The 24,326-nt window shown below is 35.6% G+C and overlaps 1 protein-coding gene across 4 annotated transcripts in view; it reads left to right on the top strand.

Moving 5' to 3' along the window:
• Positions 1–24,326, top strand: part of NIPBL (NIPBL cohesin loading factor) — a 152,523-nt gene that overhangs the window by 79,281 nt on the left and 48,916 nt on the right. For 2 of the 4 annotated variants that reach the window (XM_062598962.1, XM_062598963.1), the window contains exons 9-10: positions 6,095–6,727; positions 19,414–21,012. In XM_062598962.1, coding sequence (XP_062454946.1) covers positions 6,095–6,727; positions 19,414–21,012 — 2,232 coding nt within the window. Of the gene's footprint in view, positions 1–6,094; positions 6,728–16,825; positions 16,965–19,413; positions 21,013–24,326 lie in introns of those variants that run through there. The other 2 variants (XM_062598965.1, XM_062598964.1) reach the window with 2 other exon arrangements.

Raw genomic sequence — 24,326 nt, 5'->3', positions numbered from 1 at the left:
ACTCCACAAATATTAGTGTAAAAAAAAAACTACTCATGCTCTTTTTTGAAAGAAAAATGGAGGAAATTTATCCAAGTAAGTTTTTTGACAAGGCCAAAATAAGCATTCATCCTTGCTTCTTTTTTCAAGTATTAACTTGTTGTGTAGGAATGCATCTGAATAAAACAGTTCTAAACTAGAACAGCCAAAGCTTAGTTTTTCATCAGGCATTTCAAGCTATGGAGAAAATAATGAAATTCTTCCCTGAAATTTATTGAATGAGAGTATGGAAAGCAAATAAAATCTTTTCCAAGAAACTCCCAAATGTGTGTTCTTTGCCCTCTAATTTGTCTCGTATGCTGTCCTTTTAAGTTGGAATTCTAAGTGAAATGATGTTCTCTGAAGACAAATGTTAACATAGTCTGTTCATCAGAATAAGTAATACTTGCTTTACATCTATAACAAAAGTGGGGAGATTTCCAGAGTAACTGTTAAGGATCTTAGAAGAGGCAACACCAAAGGACTTGGAGGTCTTCCCATCTTCTTATCTTACTGTTGGATGAGCTGCTCCATTATCATTCCCAGTAGCTTGTGTCTGAATTTTTCTTAAAATGGAAGTAATGGAGTTTCCTTACAGTTTCCATGCATCCTGTTCAGATTCTTAGAGCTAGAGAGCTTTTCTTTTTCCTCCTAATGCTTTGCCTGAATTATTTTTGTTGCAGTTAGACTTGATATTTGTTGACTTATTTCTGATGGGCGAGGAAAAACAGTTCACATTATTATTTTTTTTATAGCAATCATTTATATATAAAAGACCATTATCATATTTTTCTGCAAACTAACCCTCTACAGACTAAACAGCACTACTTCTTTCTATTGTCTTTTCATAAGTCATTATTTCTAAGCTTCTAGTTGTCTCTGTTGCTTTTATCTGAATTCTTGGTGTTTAAATTGATTTAAATTTGTCTTGGTGTTCTGTAGCTGTAAGTTGTACATAGAACTCTATTTGAAAACTTTGAAGGATGAGTACTTGGAAAATTATAGTAGACATCTCTTCTGTAAGATACTTCTGTTATGTATGAAAGTATGACTACTCTTTTGGCAACGATAAATTAGATTCAGTTCATAAGCTGTTATAAACATATGGCTCTCTTTCTGTAGAGCTTATTTACCTTGCTCTTTCAGAGGTAAATAGAAAGTTTGTGCTTATTCTTATTGATTTTCATTTGTTTCAAATAGTTATTCCATATAGTTGAAATAATTGTAAATTTTGATTCTATACTTAAAATCATTTTCAGGCTTCTCTCTCAAACACTTCATTCTAAAAGCTTGATATCATCTTCAGATTAATGAAACTACTCTCTATTATGTTAAGAGTTGTTAATGAAAAATACTTAATATTGCTAGGCTAGAACAGTACTCTGGAAAGCTGCAGTTGGTATGTTCACCTGTTTTTACTGTGATACTCTTTGAATACAGTTTTTACTGCAGTCTTATGTTTTACCTAGACCATATTTCCTCAGCATGTTAATGAAATTTTTATGAGAAACGATGCAGAAAGTCTTGCTAAAGCCCGCATATGACACTCTTTAATCCACAAGTCCTACTGTCTTACAGAATGAAATTAGTTTTATTTGATGATATGTGTTCTTAACACACTCATGTTGGAATATTACCACTTAGTTATTCTCTTGATAAAATTGTTCTTCTTGGATAAATTGTTCTTCTAGTATTCACTGAAACCATACAAACTATTACATAAAATTCTCTGGGTACTTATTCACCATCCTGTTCAAGAGATTGTATTTTCCATTTTTGAGTCTGTTGGAGGCACAAATTTTCAAGATGATTATTGCCAATTCTGAGATTGGTTTAGCCAAAATTTTACAGTGAATTTTGTCTGATCCTGTTTTTATGAAACTTTTAATTTATATAGCATTGTTCAAGAGGATCATGTAAAATAAAATATTCCATCTACACACTGTAATTGCAGTCTCTCAATCTTTTTGCAGTAGTGGACTGGATTTGTTTGCATATGTTCATGTTGTATCATCACCAGGTTCTCAGCTTTTCCAAAAGACGTATGTCAGTCCTAATACAATGTTATGCTTTGGTCTTTTCTCCATCCTTAGTGTCTGCCTTCAAGACCTTGCTTACAGTATAACTACTCACATATGTAACGTAATGATCCACATGTAGAACATTCCTTAAAGCCTCTTTTCCCAAGGGATTTTTGAGTAAAAACTCTAGAATGCAGTGTCCTGGTTTGACATGCAGTGACTTGATACCCACTTAAATAATATTTCTGGAGTCTCAAAGATACATGAATTGAAAAATGTAACAGCACTTGAATGTTCCTGATGTTTCTCTCCAATGTGCTCTAAACCAAGTATTATCTGTCACTCCTCTTTTGCTCATTAGTAGTTCTTCTTACCTTTGTGCATAAGAAACAAAAGAGCATGTAGGAATGTTGAAAGACTGTCTTTCTAGCTTCTGGGAACCTTGGCCTGCAAGGGATTTAAAGGAGTGTGAAGATACTACTTGGAGTGAGCTGTGGTTTTTCTGTTTTGTTGTTGTGCAAGTAGAAAGTTAATAATTCTTTCAAATATCCAAATCCTAAATTCCTGGTAACTTTAATGATTGGGTTATAACCATGTGCCTTACAGCAATGAATGTGGCTAACAGTAGGAGTTTGGTGCACCAGCTTTGAAGGGCGAGTGGTCTGTGTTCTGAAGAGGCTCTGAGATCATCAGAGAAAGTATCATGTATGATTAAATGAGGAAGTGTGAGTACTGTGGCATAATAATAATAATAAAGAAAAAGCATACAGACAAAAAATACAATGTTTAGATGTCAGTTATGTATATAATGTCCTGGACAGAAGCCTGTTTGTTTGCTGCCCAAGTTACTGATGAGTGTAAACATGCAAGTGAAGCCATTTCATACTACTTTGTTTTTGAATCTTTACATTTTTGAGAAGACTAAGTCACTGTCAGTGCAATACATTTTATAGCTCTTTGTAGCATTATGAAATACCTGATAAGGAATCAGTCAAGACTCAGAGTAAAAAAGATATTTACAAGTTGCTAATGCAGTTGATGAGATTTCTTCAATCCTCAGTGCCATCTATCATTAGGAATCACAAGGAAAACTAATTATTATGGAGAACCAATCCCAGGATTATCATGAGGGGTCAGGAAGATTGTTACTGAAAGAGTTTGGAAGTATTGCTTATGGCTGTATTTGTTCTTTGCAGAGACTTTAACTCCTATGATGTTACCTGCTTCTCATTTACATTTAGCATTATCTGGATGACCATTGATACTTGCTGCTTAGTGGTGATGCAATAACCTTACGAAATCAGTGGAAAGTCTCTTGTTCTTGGACAAGTTTTACATGTTCTTGGCCTACAGAGAGTTTGTACAAAGTTCTTGTACTGATATTGTGGAAGATCAGCTACAGAAAGTCAGATACTTTTCTTTTGAATTAGGATACAGCCCAAGATTTACACTCAAAAGCTGCTTACCTATTTCTCTATTCTGAAAGAATATTCTGAAGTTGGGCTTATAGTGTTTGTTGAAAAACCATGAATGTGATTTACTACATCTGATATATGTTCAAAGCTATTGAAATGTCCCAAGTAGAATGAAACTTCCAGAGTACCTCATCTTTTTGCATTTCTTTTCACACCAATAGCTAGGTATTGTAGCCAGGTATTTGAACCATTTTGTTGCTGGGTAGAGCTCTGAGATGTCAAGCTTACTTAGCTTAGAATAAACCAGACATAGAAAGGATCTAAATCTGCTCAGCGTGCTCCATTCTGGATTTAACCAGGGTTCAGCATCCTGGAAATATGTGCAGTTACTGCCAGAACATCTCTTAAAATGCAGCTTATAGGCATTACTGTCAATACTATTCAGAAATCCTTCTTCAGGTGGAAGATATTCTTAAATAGCCTAGTCGTAGTGCTGCCTACAACAGGGAAAACTGTATTGTTGTTTCTTCATTTACTGGATTCCAAGTACTTTCAATGAAATGCGCTGAAATCCTTCTGACCTCCTCAACTCTATCCAAAGATAAAAAGAACCTGCTTTTCTGTTGCTACAGTGTTATTTTTCAGCATGACAAATAGAAAATTGCATCAAATCAGAAAGATACTTTAATATTTACTTAAAGCTTACGACAAGGGAGAATCAAACCTGTGTCCTCCATTCAAAATGTATCTATGAATAACAGTAACTAAGTGTTCCATTGAAACTGTGGAAGTACTCATTTGAAGTGAGAATTAAGGAGTGAGATGTCAGTAAGATCTCTGAAAAGTTTTGAGCTGCCTCTAATATTTGGAGAAAGAAAAAGCACCTTGTATTTCCATTGAGTGATTGTCATTACCTTAAGGAAAATCAGGAGCTAACAATCTCTGCTACACATCGCACTAAGAAAATCTTGTAAACTGTTGTCAAAGGCAACAGCAATTAGGAGATGTGTGTGCGTGTGTCTGAAGAACAGAAGTCTGTGGTGAAAGACAAATAAGAGAACTTCATAACAGCATAACCAGGACTTCAGCGCTAGTGATTGTGTGGTGTTTAATTTAAGGTGGAGGGAGGGGATGGAGTAGTGGAAAGATACTGAGAATCAGGATGAGGAAACACAGGCCTTCCCAACATTGCGGGTATTACTGGCAGAACATGGAGCTGTCATTGATAATCAAGGAAGGAGAACTAGGTAAGAGAAGTCCACTTTATACCCTGCTCTATGCTTAGAGGTTTTCGGTCATCTCTTGGAATGAATTGAAAAGAAAATAAAGTATAGGAGTCTGTGCAAGGAAGTCATTGGTAAAGGAACACCTTTCATTTTGACTGAGGCTTTGCTGCAGATACCATTCTTCTTTTTTGCCTGCAGGTTGGTATACTGCGTACTGATATCCTTAGTACTACGCAAAGTATCTGCTAGAGATTCAGCTGCAGAATAGAGCTGCTTTCTTGCTTAGTGGTGGTTCTTCAGTGAAGCACACCTGTCTTGCAATTAATTTTTGAGTGTTGTTAGAAGCACTGACCTCTGATGACCTGAAACCAAATGAGTAGTAGTAATTTTAATGACTCTTTCTGAATATCAATCCTCCACTGAATGAATGGGATCAGAGAAACGTTTGATTCATTTAAACAAGAGGATGCTGGAGAATATTATTCCATTTGTTTTGTCACACCATCATTCCGTTTTAAGCCAAAAGTTATTGCTCAAAATTATTATCAGGACAGGTGGAAAAGCTTACTTGTTTTTCAAATCCTTCTCTGGACTAAGAGATATGGGGAGTTGGTATGATTTGAGAGACAGAAACTTTTTGTGAATGGAGAATGTTATTAAAATATCTCTAAATATACTCAGTGTTTGGAATGAGTGCATGGAGAAGTGGAAATGAGTATATTTTAAGAAAGAGGGGATATGAGGAATGATAGAATAATTCTTTATGACAATTAATGTTCTCTAGATAATAAATGGTGGGGAGGTTGGAATCAATTTACCTAAAATTAAAAAAAAAAAAAAAAAAATTTGAACAGGAACTGGCAGAATCAAAGTTAAGGAGGAAAGAAAGGCCAATTTGTCTTTGCTTAATATGTTTTCTGATTTCATCTTTTCATGGACATTCTTAGGTAGGGAACCCTCCCTATTTTTTTCTTTCTAATTCAGAAATGTTTGACTGCGATGGCCAAGGCCTGTACACCAATGATTAAGTCTTCATCACTGGACCTTGCTAAGGATCTTTGTCCTTTCTTTTTTCTATAGTCAACTTACTTTCATTAACTAGTTTCTAATAGCTGACATTCTGAACCTGCAGGTACTATGGTTTTTGGTGGTGGGTGTTTTGATTCCATCTTCTCTGAAATGATCCCTTCTCCACCTGCTGTGGACTGCTAAGATTCCTAGGAAATACAGTGCAGCTATCTGTATTACCTCTTGATCTGGGAATGATGTGCTTCCTACCAATCTTATTTAGGCCTTTTGTGAACACAGATTATATGTGCAAATACACATTAAAATTATGTAGGTTATATTTAGTGTGTTTTTATATAAACATGAAACAACATAACTGTTCAGTTTTTCTGAATTATTATTCTAGGATCAAGACCACCTTTAATCCTACAATCTCAGCCTCCACCTTATTCATCACCTAGAGATGTGCCCCCAGACATATTGTTAGATTCTCCAGAAAGAAAGCAAAAGAAACAAAAGAAAATGAAGTTAGGCAAGGATGAAAAAGACCAGACTGAAAAAGCTGCAATGTATGATATCATTAGTTCTCCTTCCAAGGACTCCACTAAGCTTACATTAAGACTCTCTCGTGTAAGATCTTCGGATATGGACCAGCAGGATGATATGCTCTCTGGTTTGGAAAACAGCAGTGTATCAGAGGGTGATATTCCTTTTAATGTGCAGTACCCAGGACAGACTTCTAAAACACCCGTTACTCCACAGGATGTTAACCGCCCACTAAACGCTGCTCAGTGTTTGCCGCAGCACGAACAGACAGCTTTCCTTCAGGCACAACAAGTGCCTGTTTTACAACAGAACACTTCAGTTGCTGCAAAACAACCTCAAACTCCTGTGGTACAGACACAGCAACAGGTTTCGCAACAAGGAACTATAACGTCATATGATGAAGTAGAATTGGATGCATTGGCTGAAATTGAGCGGATAGAACGTGAATCAGCTATTGAAAGGGAGCGATTTTCAAAAGAAGTGCAAGATAAAGGTAAAAGGATTGTGTGTGTGTATACACTATATATATTATATAAATATATATATATATATATGCATATAAAACCCATATATATATATATTTAACAAAAACCCCTTCCTGTCATTGTCACACAGTTCCAGTCTGTTTAATCAGCTTAGGTTCTTTTACCACATCTATCTCCGTTCCCCTCCAGCAGTAAACTATAATCTCTCATATATGCATATTTTTAATATTTGGTATTCTTTATTTGGTGTCTTAACAGATGAAAGTTAAGTTCTTATGTTTCAGAATTTTTTCTGTCTACTCTTGCTTTGAACCATCTGGCTGAATGAGGTACAATTGGCATTGTTTAAAATGTTTCTGAAATCCCAACAGTGCCACATTCTTAGTCAAAAACTGTAATAAGTTACAGTAGTTGAAAGAATTATTAATTACCTCTGTTGCCTAATTTAAGAAAATAGATTAAAATTTTTATCCTATTCCTGTGCTTATCCCTATTTGAATCTGACACGAAGGTTTTAGATCAAAATCACATCTGTTCTTTTAAAGGCACTGTGATATTTGGGTAATATATACTACTATATTGTCTTCAAAGTTTGCTCAGCTTGATATCCATTGTTATGTAGACATTACGAGTTTTAAAGAGCTACCATATATCTATATGGTCTCTAATGTAGAACTATATGAGCCTTTGAAATGTTTTCTCTTCACTTCAATAGCTAGACTGGTTGTCTTAACTGATTTCATTGAATCTATCCTCTTTAAGTTTTTGCTGCTGTTAACTGATTTAAAGATCTTAAGCTTCAAAGACTCAGAAGTAGATTTAAAGCTCCCATATAAATCTTGAAAATATGATGTTTCTTATAAAGTAGATAGTAATAGGTTAGCATAAGCTCTTAAAAGGGTCTTCTAGACTGTGTTTAACTTCCAAGAGAAAATGTTTTCCAGGATAATGCTTTTTACTAGATACTTCCAAGGAAATTGTGCAGAAGTGAAACAGAGCAATTTATGATTTAGGAGAGTCATAGTTAGAAATAATCAAATTTTCATATACTTGTATGGCATCTAGATGTGACTTAATTTATTTACATTTTGAGTTTTTAACCACCAGAGAGAGCACAAGTTTTCTCCTTATTTAAAGAAAATTTTCCGTTTTAAAGATGTGTATGAAGTGTGTGTGTGTTTGTGCGTGTGCACACATGGATATGTGATTGTTGTTGCAAACACTAAAAAGATGCACTTCTTAGATATTTCTTATTTGATAACTAAATTATGTCCTGTCAGAATACATTATTGTTAATATATGGAGAAAATGGGTGCTCACCTCAGAAGAGATCGTCACTTTAATTTGTCTTTAATTCTGATATAACGAAATGGGGATTTTGCTATTTTGCTGTCTAATACTAATTTGGATTATGAAGGACTTGCTTGTCTCCTAATACTTTGTCTCTTTGAAAGCTACTTTTATATCCCCACTGCTGGAGAAGGTTTTCCAGCACCTTTAGCTGAAAAACCTCTAGAAAAATGCAATATAATTCTGATTTTGCACAGCAGCCTTCAGGCTAAACCCTCCTTCTCCCTCCACCCTGGCTTTCATGAAGTGGTGAACATTAGCTGTGAAGTTTGTTTACCATAATTAGGTAGCTACAGGCAGATTTGTTTCCTTTTGGGAAAGTAGTGATTTTTGTATAATGTGTGATCTCCCCTTTACCACTACTCTGTACCAAATACAGATCCCAAGCCTATGCTTTGCTTCTGTCTGCATCCTCTACCAGGTGTTAGTTTTTTATGAGCTCCTGCAAATGCTATGGATTGGGTGCAAGAGTTGTTTCCTCATTGGGACAAATGATTATCATTTATTCACTGGTGGTAAGTTGCCTCTGGGCTAAGCAGCAGCTTTTCTCTTTGGCTGCCAAGATTTCATTCATGAATAGAGATAATATGGAGTAGAAGGATTGTAGCAGTCTGTAGCAGTTTTTCTGGACATCTGTCTCCATTGGAGAAATACAGCTCTTATTTTTTTAGTAGCTCTTTTGTAAGTCTGCTAGCAAGTCTGCCATATGCAGAAGTTGATAGGGTCTGGCTTTCTACAGTGATCGTTCTTGTTCCAGCCCTTTGGTTTGGTGTGATTGCAGCAGGAAATCTCCTCTCGTGATCATATGGAAATATATCCGTTAGAAATATATCCAATAATTCCTATACCTGTCAGTCATTTTTGAGAAGCTGCTAATGGCAAAGACTGGCACTGTGCATTTAAAAACATAATGTGATCTGAAGGTAAAGTATACGTCAAGACGATAATGGGATTGTAGTATGTACTCAGTCTAATGAGAATATGAAGACATAGCAACGTGAGGGGCTTTTTGTGCTAGCAGGCACAGAACTTACAAAGCATTCTGACGGGAGTCGTCTTACTCTAGATTCTAGCATGTGCTAAAATCTCCATGAAAGCATCTTGGCTACTTCTGTAATCGCTGCGTGGGACTGCATACTGCAGTCACAGTATAGCTTCTGCGTAGGCACACTTTGTCGTCCTCCCTGGATTTCTCTGAGTAGGATTGGACGCCCTCAAGTTCTGATATGTTCAGTGGTCTTTTCTGTCGTTCTTTAGATATGAAATCTCTACTATGCTGCATCAGAGCTATTCAGGTGCTTCTTTTATAACTGTAAGGCTTTGGATGCATACGGTATGTGCTTTCTAAGGTTTGGAGCCATGAGTGTGGTGGAATTGTTTATTCCGGAGGAGAGGCAGAGTTGTTTTCCTGGGGGTTCTTGCCGAAAATTCTGCAACTGCTACATTTGTCTAAGGAGATGCCAAGGTTCTTCTGTAAAGTTTGGTACAGGTGGAAATGGGGATCTGAAGCACTTTGGGAATCATAGCGCTTTCCGTACTGAATCCTGTAATTCTAACAAAACTGTTAGAATATTTATTTTCCACCAGTCTCTCAAAGTGGGAGGCAATCTCCATTCCAGAGTTGGAACTAACAGAGGGTTTTGCAGAAGTGCCTCCTTTAAAAAACAGCATATCTTTCTGGAACCTATTTGTCATGCTTTTACTTTCTGAGGAAGAAATTCTCAGTGCAAAAATTGCTGAGGCAGAAGCTGGCAGAATTGACATGTCTATCAGAAATGTCTATCAGAAATGTGTAAGGAAAGGTTTCGTAATGCAGAGCTTTGGCCTCCTGATGTGAGAGCTTCTCTGACCTCTGTTATTCTATTCTTTTAGGGTTTTTTTGGATCTTATATTAGGTGGATTTTATGGTCTTTTCGTTGTGATACGGAGTATGAAGTTTGAAAAATTTATAATTTCACTCTCACTTTCTGTGTGGAAGGGACAAGATTCCATCTTCTCTTCCTGCCTTGTCCATCAAGGAAGTCTTTGTATTGATTAATTTTGCAAGTAATTTGTCTGTATCTGTTAAAGAAAGGAGTAAGCGGAGATTTGGAAGATTAAAACACTCTGCACCAAAGCTTTCATTGGAATACATCTGTTACAATGTTTGGTAGCCTCAGAACAAACAAGTGGGCTGGTGAAATACAGCGCACCTCATGTCTTCCATTCCCTCTGCTGCCCACCCCAGATACCTTACAGTGGCCTTCGGGTCTTCATCAGATACACGCTGTCAATATTAGGTGGTCTCTTCTCTTTTGAAAAGATACGTAATTTCAAAGATAGATCCTGCCTTTGTTTATCAAGACTCAGATTGTCTGCCCACAAATAAAAAGAGCCTTTTGGGGTGATCAGGGTTGATTCTGGAGGGCTAATGTGAAATGGGATTATGTTTTGGCCAGAGCAATCAAGTTAAGTTAACCATCCTCTGCCTATGTACATCAGGACGCGCTGATGACCTGATTTCTTTAGAAAGTCAGTGAAACTTCTTTTTTTTTTTTTTTTTTTTTGTCCTCCTCTCCCCTCTTCTAATCTCTGTTGGGAATTGCATTTCCTGTACTGCTTGGTGCTCTTGATTGCTTATGAAACAAGCTACATTCTGTATTTTGAATCTATTCTGTTCACTTAAGTGGAGTTCTGCTTGTTCACGTTCTGAGCTTGACTGTTCCAAGAAAGTACAGGAAATCCTGTTGCACTTCAAATTTACCAGGAATTCCTGTTCTTAGGAATCTTTTTTTCGTGGGAGAGAAGTTAAGAGAGGAATTCTATTTTTGTTAACTTCAGTTCTTTACGTTAACTTGTTTGCTTTGCTATCTGTTCAGATATGAATGGGTTATATGTGTGTACAATCAAGTAGTGCAAAACTGGCTTGTCATTTTTTTAATCTAGATCTTTTCCAGAATATTACATTAAGCTCCTCTTATGTTTTAAGATTTAGACCAGCTACTAAATTGATTTTCAGGTTTGAGGTTTCTGCCTCAAGATCTTCCATGCTTTTCTCAAGATCTTATATTCTGTGAATCAAAATACTTAAGATGTTGATGTTAAAAGGAGCCTTTTAGACAGGGGAAAAGGGAAGATAACTTTGAAAATAATGCAAAATTCTGAAAAAATAGAAAGTAGTCCATCTTTTTTCAGAGACTTTTTCAAATTCTGTTAGTTTTTTTAAATCAACGTTGGCTAAACTTTGAGCTCTTCCATACATAGTACTGAGTATTCACTGTTAGATTTTCAGCCACTTGAAAAACATTTTTGTGTAATGCACCTGTCTGAACAGATTAAGGAGTACTACTTTTACTTGCACAAGGCATTTTTCTCTGGAGCTTGTGAGAATGGTCATGAAATCCTGAATTACTGAACATTTCATTGGAGAGCTACTGCTATTTTTGTTTCTTTTTCTTTTTTTTTCTTTTTTTTTTTTTTTTTTGAAACTTAAAATAGTAGAAGCATTTTTTAAGATGGGATAAACCTATTTGTATCTGCAGTTTTTTTCTTACATATTTTATCTCTGAAGATCCTATTTACCTGCTTCTTTGGAATCTTTCTATGAATTCTTTGAATTAGTGAAAGAAAGTGAAGCTGTAATAACGTTATTTCCAGTAATTGGATCAGTTAGGGGGCACTTGGATGCCTGCCATGGGCACTTTTTGTATTCCGTTCCAAGCCCATAGCAGCAGAGACACACATCCCAAGAGTGTGAATCTGCCGGAGCAAAACTCTCAAAACTACAGTTATAGGTAAGTAACTTTTATCTCTTACCTTTTAAGTTCTTACCCAGTTCCTCTCCCTTTCTCCCCTTTCCCCATCACCCCTTAAGTCCCCCCCAAAAAGGCAATAATAGAACACTTATAAGAATGGCTTGTTTATGTCTGGTTTTATTTAGCCAATAAATGAAATGACAGAATGTGTAGTTATAACCAGTATGTTATCATTCATTTACAAAAATACATTATAGCAGTTTGAATTCCTTAAAAATGGAGGTACAAGTGTAGTTATTTATCTAATAATCTTGTAAAAGGCTAGAACAAATAATGAAACAAGAACAATAATGAAACAAGAACAATGATATTAAATGAGACATCATATAAATCATTGTGTTTCTCTGTAGTGGGAAGATATGAGAATTAAATATTATATATTTTGTGAGTACAAAACAAATAAGTGTGCACTATCCAATTCCTACAGGTGAGAGAGTTTCTTGTTTTGTGTTCAGATACGGTTAATAAAGGGGAAGAAGTTCCTTGTCTATCTAGAGAAATGGCAATGAAATGTTTCAACATTTCAGTTGCAGTGCTTTTTTCTAGAACAAAATACTTAATCTAGTATTTCAGCCTTTAAAAAAATTGAGTGGAAAATAAAATTAAAAAGTTGAGGTTGTGCCTTGCATAGGATAGCACAGAAATCTGTTCTTGTAAGCTCATGTAGAAAAGACCTAAAAACCTACAGCTTAGTAAGAAGTCTATTTTGACTTAAATTGTAGTATAAATTAAGATCGTCAAATAAAATATGGCTAACATAGCATATGCCACTGATTGTGCCCATTAGATGGATGGGAGAATTTATACCATTACTTGCTTAGTGGAGATTTTATACCATTACTTGCTTCGTAATGATTGTATTCTGTTGTGGGGCAATCACTTTTCTGTAAAGGATTTAAGAAAATAGCATGTATAACTGCTAAAGATTTTTAAGAGTTTAAGCCCGGCATTTCTATAGCTGATAGTCAATAAGTTCACTCTGATATCAACCTAAAATGACGCAGGCTTTTTTTCATTATCATTTTCTGTAAATATCACTGGATCTAGTTAATTGAAGATATTTTTAACTCAAGTTATGATGTCAGAATGAGATAATTTGGAAGCAGATTAAGAGTTCAGCAATAAATTAGCCTCTTTTTTTAAACATGCTGTTCATATGATTGACTAAAAACTAATCTCCTAAAAGTAGTACATAAAATAAATCTTTTTTTCATTAAGGCCAATGTTAGAATATTGCATTCTTCTTGTGAAATTAAGTATTATATTGAGAATTTCAAAATATAATCATACCTCAGTTTTCACTCAGATTTTTTCACAATTTAAATACATGCACCAGCAATTAGAATGTATTTGTTTGTGTGAACTAGTTTAGAAAAATACGGCTCTTCACAAAGCAATCACATGATTAGAACTCAGCATTTGTGTGAGAAAATCTCAGAATTAAAAGCATGTTATTTGTAAAAGCCTTCTCAAACTTGGAGAGGTTAAGCTAGGTCTTCCAACCTCAAAACAAGTGTAGATGTTCGATTATATTTCTGTAGTTTGTATTTTACAAGTTCTTGTCATTTTCTCCTGTAGTTTTCCTTCTATGTTACTGTAGTTGACAGAAAATAGTGTGTTACAAAGCATCCTTACATAGAAGTGTTCGTAAGATCGTATTTCATTCCCTCTAACACAAGCGATTCAGTGTTCTGAACTTCGCAAAAATGGAAATTCTGAAGTCTGCTGCACCCTAAGGCGTATCAGAGCCTACTTTAGTCTTTGTGTGTTTTGTCCTGAACGAGTTTGGACATCACTCCTGATGAGTTCTCTTTTTGCAGTGTCACTAGAAGCATGATAAAGTCTCTTGACAAACTGTAAAAAATTAGCAGCTGTTTCTGTTCAAAGTTTCAGAAATCTCTGCATCAGAACTGCAGCAACTGGAAGCCCTTGGGTCTCTTTTTTGGAGCCTTTGAAATTACATTCTGTTCTGGAAAGCTTCCTATTGAAGATCATCACTATATTTTCTCAGTTCCTTCTGTAAGGGAGCAAGCAATGAAGCCAAATATTTTTTACCTGTCTCTGCTCACTCTGCCCTTCAAGGGGAGGAGCTAATGCTGTAGGAGTCTCTTCTATTGATTAGAAGGGTTCTCTAACTATGTATTTGTTTGCTTATTGAAATATGGTCTCAGGAGGTGGTCAGGTGAGAGCAAACTCTTACAGTCACTACCACTGAGTGTTCATGAAGCAGTAGGAAGATAAGAACGTAAGTTTGCCCTTACTCCACTGATAGGCCATAGGCCAATAGTTCTCCTAAAGCAATTTCAATTTTAAACCTTCCCTGTATCGAGATGATATTGAACATTTTAGATTCTTGGGGTCTGCAATGTACCGCTGTTTTCGGGTGGAGGGAAGTGGCACGGGAAGGGACGGGTGACTACTTCGAAGAGATCTGTGAAAGATTATTAGGAATAGCGAAACAGTTGTCAGTGAACAGATTTGTTAATGCAGGAGTATGGTTATGTGTTATTTGTTGAAAACCCAGTCTTGACTGTTACCGTATGTGCTTGTAATTGGCCTCTGGATGACTTGTCCTTGTTGTTGTTCAAAAACTGAAGGTTTGACAATAAGTAATAACGGTTCAGGATGGCATACTTGATATAAATTTATTCACTGTTTAAATAATGCAAATAAGTGGTATTTCAAATAAGTGAAAGTATGTATCAGGAATCTCTGAATAATATCAGGGCTTTTAAGTGCAAGGCTTTGCTAATACTTTTTTAAAAAAAAAAAAAAAAGAAGAAAGGGTACTAGGGTCATCAAACTGATTCATCCAGACTTCAGTGTCAGAGGATCAATCTCCTTTGTGGTTCTGAAGAGGAGTATGCACTTAACTGGATTTGAAGTCTCCAAATGAATCCCTTACGAGGTATAAACGGGGAAATGAGAATTTATCTCTTGAATCTTCAAGATCATTCAGAAATCGCTGGAAAGCCTGCCAAAATATATTAATATAAGTAGAATACAATTCTTCCAAAATAAAGCTCAGGAACCATGCAAGCATTTCTTCTCTAGCGTATTTACAAAAGGCCAATTTCAGTTTGGTACAGCGTGCGGTTCTAGAAGTTTTTAGGCTGTTGTTCTATTGTACCCATCTGTTGAAAGAATTTAGTGTGGGACTTAAGACAATCATCAGATTTGCAAGAATGCAATAGCATCGGAGACTTCAGCATTAATGATGATCTGGCTGCTGCTTTGTGCAAGATGTTCATGTCAAATGGAAGAAAGGAGACATTTCTATCACCTGGCTCCCTTCAGCTTCTGTTCTTAACCCTTGCTCAGCTTCCAAGCATATCTGTTTTCAAGATCAATGTTCTTCAAATCACATGGTTGACTTAGTTTCAACAGAAATATATTTGAAGGTATCTATGGTTATTCCAAATGCAATATGTTTTTGCTTAGAGGTCCCTCATTCATTTCTAAGCTCATTTCTAAATATGGAAGTACTCATCAGTTTGACACATTTCCAAAGGTGAAGGCTACCCCTGTCTCCAGGACTACTGTTCATAACAGGATAAGTGAGGCATAATTGATTGGAAATTCAGCTATCCTTATTTTCCATATGAAACTTGTGGTTCCTGTAATGTTTTGTTTCATGTAGAAAGCACCACCACTATGACCTGTTTAATTTGACACATCTCTACTATTTTTTTAGAGTAAAGGTAGCCTATGCTCTTCCTTGAGTACTGAGTCACTGCCTTTTCATCAGTATACTGCCATGTAAAGAAAACATCCATGTGGATCTGCCAAGCCAAAAGGATACATGCGTAGGAGAAAACATCAGTCAAACTGTACTCTGAACTGTCATAAATTCATTCAAGGTGTCATTTTTGGATACAATCATATTCTTAGAGTGGGGAAAAAAGTGAATAATACTTCTGAAAAGAAAATCTGGAAGCAAAGAACTTGGATACCTAGTCCCTAACATAGTCAGAAAGCTCTTCTGTGCTTTCCTATTCCATTTATTACAAAAACGGTTTCAAAGTTAGTAAAGAGTGAAGCAAAAAGCTCCTGATCACAGTTCATCAGTCTCACGAGCTTGTGAGCCTACCCATTCAGGAATGTGGCAAGGCGAGACTTGAAAGAAAAACATTAGTTTGATGTTTTGGCAAAGTCCTACATCCTGATGATAAAAAGAAATTATACTATCTATTGAATGAAGTGGAAAAAGCTTGGATACTGATGCTGTGAAAGATATTTTAAAAAATATAAAAAAATTTAAAAAGATGGCCTATTCAGGAGTCTTGAGACACATGCCTTAACAAGGCAGATTTATACAAACTTGTATATTTTATTGTAAAAGAGAAGACATTAAAACTTCTGTTTTCCCAGGTTACTTGTTTCTTCTGAGCTGTCCAATATTCTTTTGATTATTCTCATGTACTTGTGAGTCCAAGATTTCATAAAGCCCTTTAAACTTTCATTTTATCACAAATCATATTTTGCAGCCATCACTACAAGCCAAAAGGATGCTGTGTTCATTCAGTGAAGTTTCTTTGTTAGGCCCAGTGAAGATAGTGGTGTTATGTACTCATTCTACCTTTTATGCCCTAGTTCAGTCTGATATTTGCATGCGTTGGGCCAGCATTCTTGTCCTAGTTCCAGAAATCTCATAGCAGCAAAATTGTAAATGTCTAGTCTAGTTCTAACGATAGTCATCAGGATACACTGGAAATGTGAAGAAATCTGTGAGTAATCTGTACCTCTTTGTCTGCAATCAGCTAGCATTGAGGAAAAGAAAACTTCGAAGGCATCCCTTTCTTCTCAGAGAAGTTGTCAACAAGGTTGTGGTTATAACAACTTACTAAAGCATCACTATTCAGTAGTCAAGAAAAATGAAGAAATTACATCAGAAGATCTCCTCTGTATTAAGAGGGAATTTGTCAAGTTGTGATGTGATTATTTACATATTCTCAAAGAACTTACAAGTTGATATTTTGGATGATGAAGATGCACAACATTTTGACCTGGTCAGTTACGGAAGTTCAAGAGAGAAAACTGGTCCTACCTGAATTGTTTTGGTTGTTTAATCTCGGAGCCCTCAGCATGAGGGCTCTGTAAGGTGAGTTTTGGTTGATCTAGCTACAGCAGTTTAAGGCATCACAGCTCCTGGCCATCTGCCTTGCTCCATAGTAGGGGTAGCAGAAGGAAACATTTGCTTGGCTGTTCGCGGACTTGTTTGGTCTGGTAGGTTAATGCAAGCCATCTTCTCTGTTGCATTAAGCTGATGCACTAGACAGTGAACTGCCCTTATGGAAACATGTTCCCTTCTGCTACAGGTGATAACCCTGGGCAAAGGACTAAGGCAGATAACTAGTAACAGTAATGTCTTAAAGGCTACTGTTAGATCCACCAGCAGAGCTGTAAGGGATTTTTCCAATGTGGCTGATATTTCTGGGTTAAAATGAAAAAGCTGAATGTCTCTTTCCTAAGAAACCGGGTTTCTCAATTTGTTTTTCAGAATTTATAGAGTTTTTATTAAGAAATGAGGTAGAGGTGTGTGTGTGAATGTATATTAGTATATATTTAAAAAAATAAATTTGAAATCAATGAGTCTGGAAGCTTCTACTTCATGACCATTCCTCAGACTTGCCATGAAGCTCAGTGAGGCCCAAGCCCTCTTAGTCAAAGGGAGAAAAAGCTTTTTTTTTCACTGCATGAAGATTTCAAAAAATCTGTTTTTTTTTTGTTTTTGTTTTTGTTTTTTAATCAGTAGTGTAGGGAAGTAAATTTATAAAAGCATTCATATCCAGCAGTTGCTATTGTACAGGAAAAGTAAAAATCTCCATGCTAAAAAGTTACACCTGCTATGTGGTAAATTTATTTTGCTTCACATATCTATCATGAAGTACGAGTTGGCTGGCTCTCCCACAGGTTCTGTTTTCCTTTGCAATGATCCTTATTTGCAGTTGGCCATTTTTTGCATGGAGCTTATTATAGCTGTCTTTACTGTGTTCCACAGCCATAAATGTTGTATATTATGTTGGAGTTTTAGGAAGTGAGAGATGTGCAAAAAGATACAAGAATGAAAACAATGGAAAAAAGCCTGTTCATGTTACTGGAGTTGACCATATTACTAGTTGTTACTGTGTTCTAATGTTAACTTTGGAGATGATCCTTCAAAGTTTTCATTCCTCAATAAGAATCTTCTACCAATACAGAAGAAACTAGAGATTGTAATTCTGTGTTACAATTTCTGAGATTTTTTTTTTCCTAACAGTTTGTTTATTTCCCTCTTCCTTGTTTCCATCCTCTTCACTCTTCCCCCCACTCCCAAAAAGGGAGCTGGCAGATTGCATCTAGACCACAAATCCAGGCACAAAATAAGTTGTTATTTTTACAGCACATTTGAGGTCTAGACCTAAATTTATGTTTAACAACAGATCTACAACAGAATTTCCAGTCTATGTTCAGTCATTTCTTAGACTTAAAATCATAAGCCTTGATTACAGAGAAAGTCCATGGGTCTTTTACCAAATTACAAAATGTTAGTTCATGAATGAGAATATTAGTGCAGGTAAACCTCCTAGTTTTAGTGATAGAAATTAATTTTAGTTCAAGTACCATGTTGGTAGTTTAAATATGTTGTAGTTTAAATGAATAATAAAGGTTCTTTTTTGTATTCTTATGTCCTTCTCAATTCTATCAATTCTACCAAATTACATGGTGTGTGTTTGGCTCACAATTTTTCTGTATTCTACTCTTGGTTATTTTTTAGCACGAATTGAAGGGTTTATTGCAGAATCAAGCACTTGACACTACATAAAGTTATTGCTAAAGTTTTTATTTCATCCATTATAAATGTTATGGTTGTAAAGGGAAATTACCAAGTTTTTAAGTGTGTAATAGCCCCCCATCTAGTATATATGTATTATAATATAGACTCCAACTCTTGGTATACAATTTTACTTTAAAGAGAAGCATAGAGTGTTGGAGTTTTAATCATTTCATTCGTTATTTGTGTGTTCCCTTGCTACAATATGTAAGTCCAGCTAAATGCCCTGAACCAAGTAGGGAAGATCTTTGTTCTAATCATTGCAGATTCTTGCTTATTTCAAGTATAATGAAGCAGGCTGAATCTGCAGAGGAGAAACTTTTAGGATAGTATTAATCAAAAAGCTGTGATGAAGGAGCACCTCAGCTTTGTCGTTGCAGACCTTTGCTTCAACTTTAAACTGATTTTGTTGTTGTCATTGTTATATATTGCAGCTGCTTTAGTATATAGTTCTCTTGGGAATCATACAGCGACTTTGATTTCATGTGTTTCAAGCTTCTTTTTTTTATGATTAATTGGCACCTGTTGTAGGCCAATAATGAGCAACAATCCATGAATACAATAAAAAGTATTAGCTAGAAAAGTTATATTATTATTTTTAAATTCAGTGAGTTTTGTTGTGTGTGCACATGTATGACGAGGGGGATTAATTAGTGGCGGTGGAGGGGAATGTACATTTTTGCTTGGACACGTTTCCTATATATATCATTCGTGATTTTTCTCTTTTAATTTTCAGATAAACCTTTAAAGAAGCGAAAACAAGAAAACAAACCACAGGAGGCTGGAGGTGCTACTGGAGGAAACAGACCAGCTTCTCAGGAGACAGGTTCTGCAGGAAATGGGGCAAGGCCGGCGTTGATGGTTAGTATTGATCTTCAGCAAGCAGGAAGAGCAGACTCTCAGGCAGCAGTAACTCAGGATTTGGACACCATCAAAAAACCTGAAGAAATTAAGGTGTATAATGATGGGTTTTTATGTGTTCCCCAAGAAGACACTGGTGGAGTTCTTAAACTTAAACCTGAAAACCATCCTGAGATCCTTAGGAAAAAGTCTGACTTTGAGGGCCAGAAGACAGATATTCAACAAAATGAAAACAGACAAATCGAATTTCAACAAAATGAGAGCAGACGATTGGAAAGTAAACACAATGAAAACAAGCAAGTAGAACCTAAACATGAAAGCAAACATGAAAGCAGACAAATGGAGGTGAAACAAAATGAGAACAGACAGACAGAATCAAAGCAAAACGAGAGCAGACAAATGGAGATGAAACAAAATGAGGGAAAACAAAACAATGGCAAACAGGAAATAAGGCAGAGGCCTGAAACGCCAAAACAGAAGAGTGAAGGCAGGCCTGAAACGCCAAAACAGAAGAGTGAAGGCAGGCCTGAAACACCAAAACAGAAGAGTGAAGGCAGGCCTGAAACGCCAAAACAGAAGAGTGAAGGCAGGCCCGAAACGCCAAAACATAGACATGATAATAGGAGGGACTCCAGTAAACCATTGTCAGAGAAGAAAATTGAAATATCTAGGCATAAACCAGATGTGAAGTCTGATCCTTCAAGGATAAAATCTGAAAGTAGATCTGATCCAGGAAAACAAAGACCAGATGGGCGTTCAGTTTCTGATACTCCAAGGCGTGACCATGATAGCCTTAAACAGAGGTCTGAGGACAGGGGGGAGTCAGAGAGATATAGAGGAGACCCATCCAAGATTAGAAGACCCGAATATTTGAGATCCTCAAACAAAAGTGAACATGATTCTAAGCATGGTATTAAATCTGATGGTTCAAAAACTGAAAAATTAGAAAGGAAACACAGACATGAGTCTGGTGAATCAAGGTTTTCTTCTGGGGATCAGAAATCAAGACCTGACAGCCCTCGTATAAAACAGGAAAGTAAAGGAGATTCTAGTAAATCAAGACCTGATAAAACTGGTTTTAAATCACCCAACAGCAAGGATGAACGAAGGACAGATGGTAATAAGAGTAAAGTAGATAGTAATAAAGCACATGCTGATAATAAAGCAGAGTTTCCCAGTTATTTGTTGGGGGCAAGATCTGGTGCATTGAAACATTTTGTCATTCCAAAAATCAAGCGTGATAAAGATGGCAATGTCACTCAGGAGTCGAGGAAAACTGAATTTAAAAGTGAACAGAAAGACAAAGTAGAAAAGATTGGGCTAGTTGAAGACCTAAATAAAGGAGCTAAGCCTGTAGTTGTTCTTCAGAAGCTATCTTTGGATGATGTGCAGAAATTTATTAAGGATAGAGAAGATAAATCAAGGAGCTCTTGTTTTAAACCTAACAAGAACAAGTCATCCAAATCTAATAAAGGTAAGATTATTTTAATGTTAATTACATTATATCTTGCACACTCCTCCCGTTTCTTTAGACTTACTATTGCAGTGGTCAATTATTCAGCTCAAAAATATGATAGTTAATTTATATGCTTGCTTACATAGTGATTTTGGGGAATGAAACTGAAACTGTTCTCATTATCATTTAAGAGCTTGTCAGTGTTGGAAATCTTGCTCCAGTGTAAATGAAATGATTTATTTACTCTAATGAAAGTGCTAGGAACGCTTAAATGGTCTTAAATAGTGCTTTAACCACACCAGTTTAATCTGGTAATTTACCTAATTAAACATAACTGGTATATGTGTGATTTAAACCAGTTTAAGTGTGTCTGTATAAGGTATTGGTACTATTATAACTAAACCAGTGTATCTTGAGTGGTGGAAAATACTATGTAGACCAGCCCTAAGACTCTTCCATATTTTTAATTAGAGGTGAAGTGTGGTTTTCCAAGGGATGTTTTGGCATGATGCAATAAGAACTCTTTCAAAATCCCATCTACCTCTCTTAAACTATAAATATGACTCCGTTGGGGGGCCACCACACTTTAGGCTGTGTGACAACAAACTTATAAAAACATCCTGTGTTTACTGGTTGACTCTGTTTTCATTTTAGAATCGAGTCTTTAGGAGAATTCAGACATCATTGTTTGTAAGGTCCAGTATAAGTTCATGATGTGGGTAGTATATTATTCAGTATAGTTGGTAGGTTTAATATGCAATTGACTGTCTGTTCTGCTGAATATAACACTTTTAATGATTACTTTTCTTCTTGGTACTGTAATTCTGGCTTTTTTGATTTCAAACTGAAGTAGATCATTGTGAAACTCAGGTTACTTACCAGTCAGCGTTACTGTATTTTTTTTTTAGTTTTAGAGTCTAGATAACTATTCATATAAATTTCTTACATAGTACATCTATAGAGTCAGTGTGTGTCAAAACAGACAAATCAAATGGCAAAGGAGAGGATTTGAGCTTTATCCAGGATTATTTATGAATGCATGGTTGCAGGTATAACTCATTGCTTATGAATTTGGGATTAAAATGTTTGCTAACAAGGTTATTTGATAAGAAATGATGTAGGAATCATCTTTGTGAATGTATAAACATATTTATGTGCACGTATATGTGCAGAGGTGATGTCTGTATAAGAAAATTTTTGTGATATATCTGTTCTCTGTCTACTAACCAGACTGTGATTGACTCAGACTCTTAAAGATTTATCAGTTCAATATGAATATTACTTCACATAAAGTATCAGTCTCTCTGTTAAATATTCTCTATTTATCATGAAAATGTGAACTTTTTCCTTCTCTCTTTCTGAGGCTCAGAAAAGGCAAGACAAGATTTCCATTTCTAGCAATAATAGGTAGCTAGACCTAGATATAAGATTATGACACCTTTAATAACACCTAAGTTTTAAGATTGCAAATGAAACCTTTATGTTTATGACAGAGAATCCTGAAAGCTTTCTTACGGGATTCAGCACTAATCTCCAAAAGACTTTGAATTCACACAATTCTATGTGCCGAAAATTTTTAGAGGTTCTAGCTGCTGTTGAGCTTTGTACAGTGCAAGTAAACTTTCTGAAATGTTTCTGAAATACATTTTTTCTGTAATTTGTTTTGTATGTAGTTATTTATATAGTTTGTTTTAATGATGTCTAATGGTTTTAACGACTTTCTGTAATTGGCGTGACTAGTAAGCTGCGTCACACGAGCAGTGCGTTCATTTTAAACTCAGGTTCTTAACTTTTCTGCAATGTTTTTGTGTATTTTGTGTCTGCAAAAGTCATACATGTTTCTTCCCCTGTAACTTGGGTTGTATTTTTCAGGAAAAAACAATGTTTTAAATGTAGTATCCGTCTCTGTGCTATTGTATCCTAAGTAAGATTCTTACAATGTTCTAAAAATAGATTTCATGGAGAGAATAATGTAACTAGATTTCACTTAGAAATCAAATTTTGAGTGTTCAGCCAGGCAGATTTTGAAGAAATTGTCATGATCTTTGTATTTTTCCTGTGTATTTCTAGTTTTACATTTCTTGTCTAGTTTCCTGAAAAATTACTGACTCCTTTCTAGGATATATTATACTATATAATTAAGTGAACTAAAGTGATTTAAAAGGTTCCTAATTCATATAGATATCTATTCATAAGCCAAGGTCTATTTGACAACAACTAACTGATATAGAAAATATCCATGTCATTCTTACAAAACCATCCTCCCTCCAGTTGAGAGGAATATGTTATTCACTGTTTTACTCCTTTACTCCTAATTTTTAATGGACTAGGAAATGTAATTTTCATAAACGTTCCTTTAGTTCGTCCTGTATTTCTTAATACATAGTAGCAGTTTTTTTCTAGTGTTATTTTTAGTATTCCCATCCCATTTCTTCCATCCATTTTGTTCCATGTAGCTTAGTATATTTTTGGTTTTCTCTTTCCCTCTTCTTGTATTCCTTGTCCTTTGTTTTTCCTTTCTCATCCCTCCATCCCTCAAGGAAACGTCTTCTAGTAGTCTTATTACATGCAAAAATAAATGAGTGGTTTGATTTAAATACAGTTCAAAATAAGAGTGAGTTCAGTTATTTCAAAACACCATTTAGTTAGTCATTCTGTTGGGAGGGACTTACACTAGTTTATATACTTACAAAATCATTTTTTTCTAAGCTAAAAGAAATGCTTTGTAAACTGAAAGTCTATATTATTTTTAATATCATTTTGATAAAATTAAGATTAAAAAACATACTTTTACTGTGCATGTGGATAAACCTTGCATGGTACTGCAAAAAGACAAAATAACATTTTAATCAAATTTTATAGTCATGTTGGAAAATTTGTTAAGATATTATATGACTAGAAGGACAGCCACCAAGTGTAGTATTATAGAAGCTGATGGAAGAAAGAAATCACTAAGGTAAACCTTCATTATTAAAACCCACAACCTAGATTTCCGAAAGATTCTGCTTTCATACAATTTTTCAGCTAATATGTGATTGTGAAGCTTGAACCATCCCCACACTCCCTTTGACGGTTAGAGGGAAGAAGCAACATTTTTCTCTCTCTCCTGGTCCTTGAACGTATTTTTAAAAGATACTCTAAGGAAAGTTGCAGCAATTCTTTTCATGGTGTTTTTTTATAAGTGGTTGTGTGGAGAAATTTTATTGCCTGTTTTCCCAGGTCAGAATGAACTGTAACACTCTTATTCTGATTTTTAACATCTATAAATGCCTTATCCTGGGGTTTTAGTGGAAATTTATGTTGTGGGAGCTCCCTAGAACTACTTCATGTTT

The sequence above is a fragment of the Rhea pennata genome, chromosome Z, assembly GCF_028389875.1.
Source record: "Rhea pennata isolate bPtePen1 chromosome Z, bPtePen1.pri, whole genome shotgun sequence".
NCBI lineage: Eukaryota > Metazoa > Chordata > Aves > Rheiformes > Rheidae > Rhea > Rhea pennata.
This window is presented reverse-complemented; position numbering and strand designations above follow the sequence as displayed.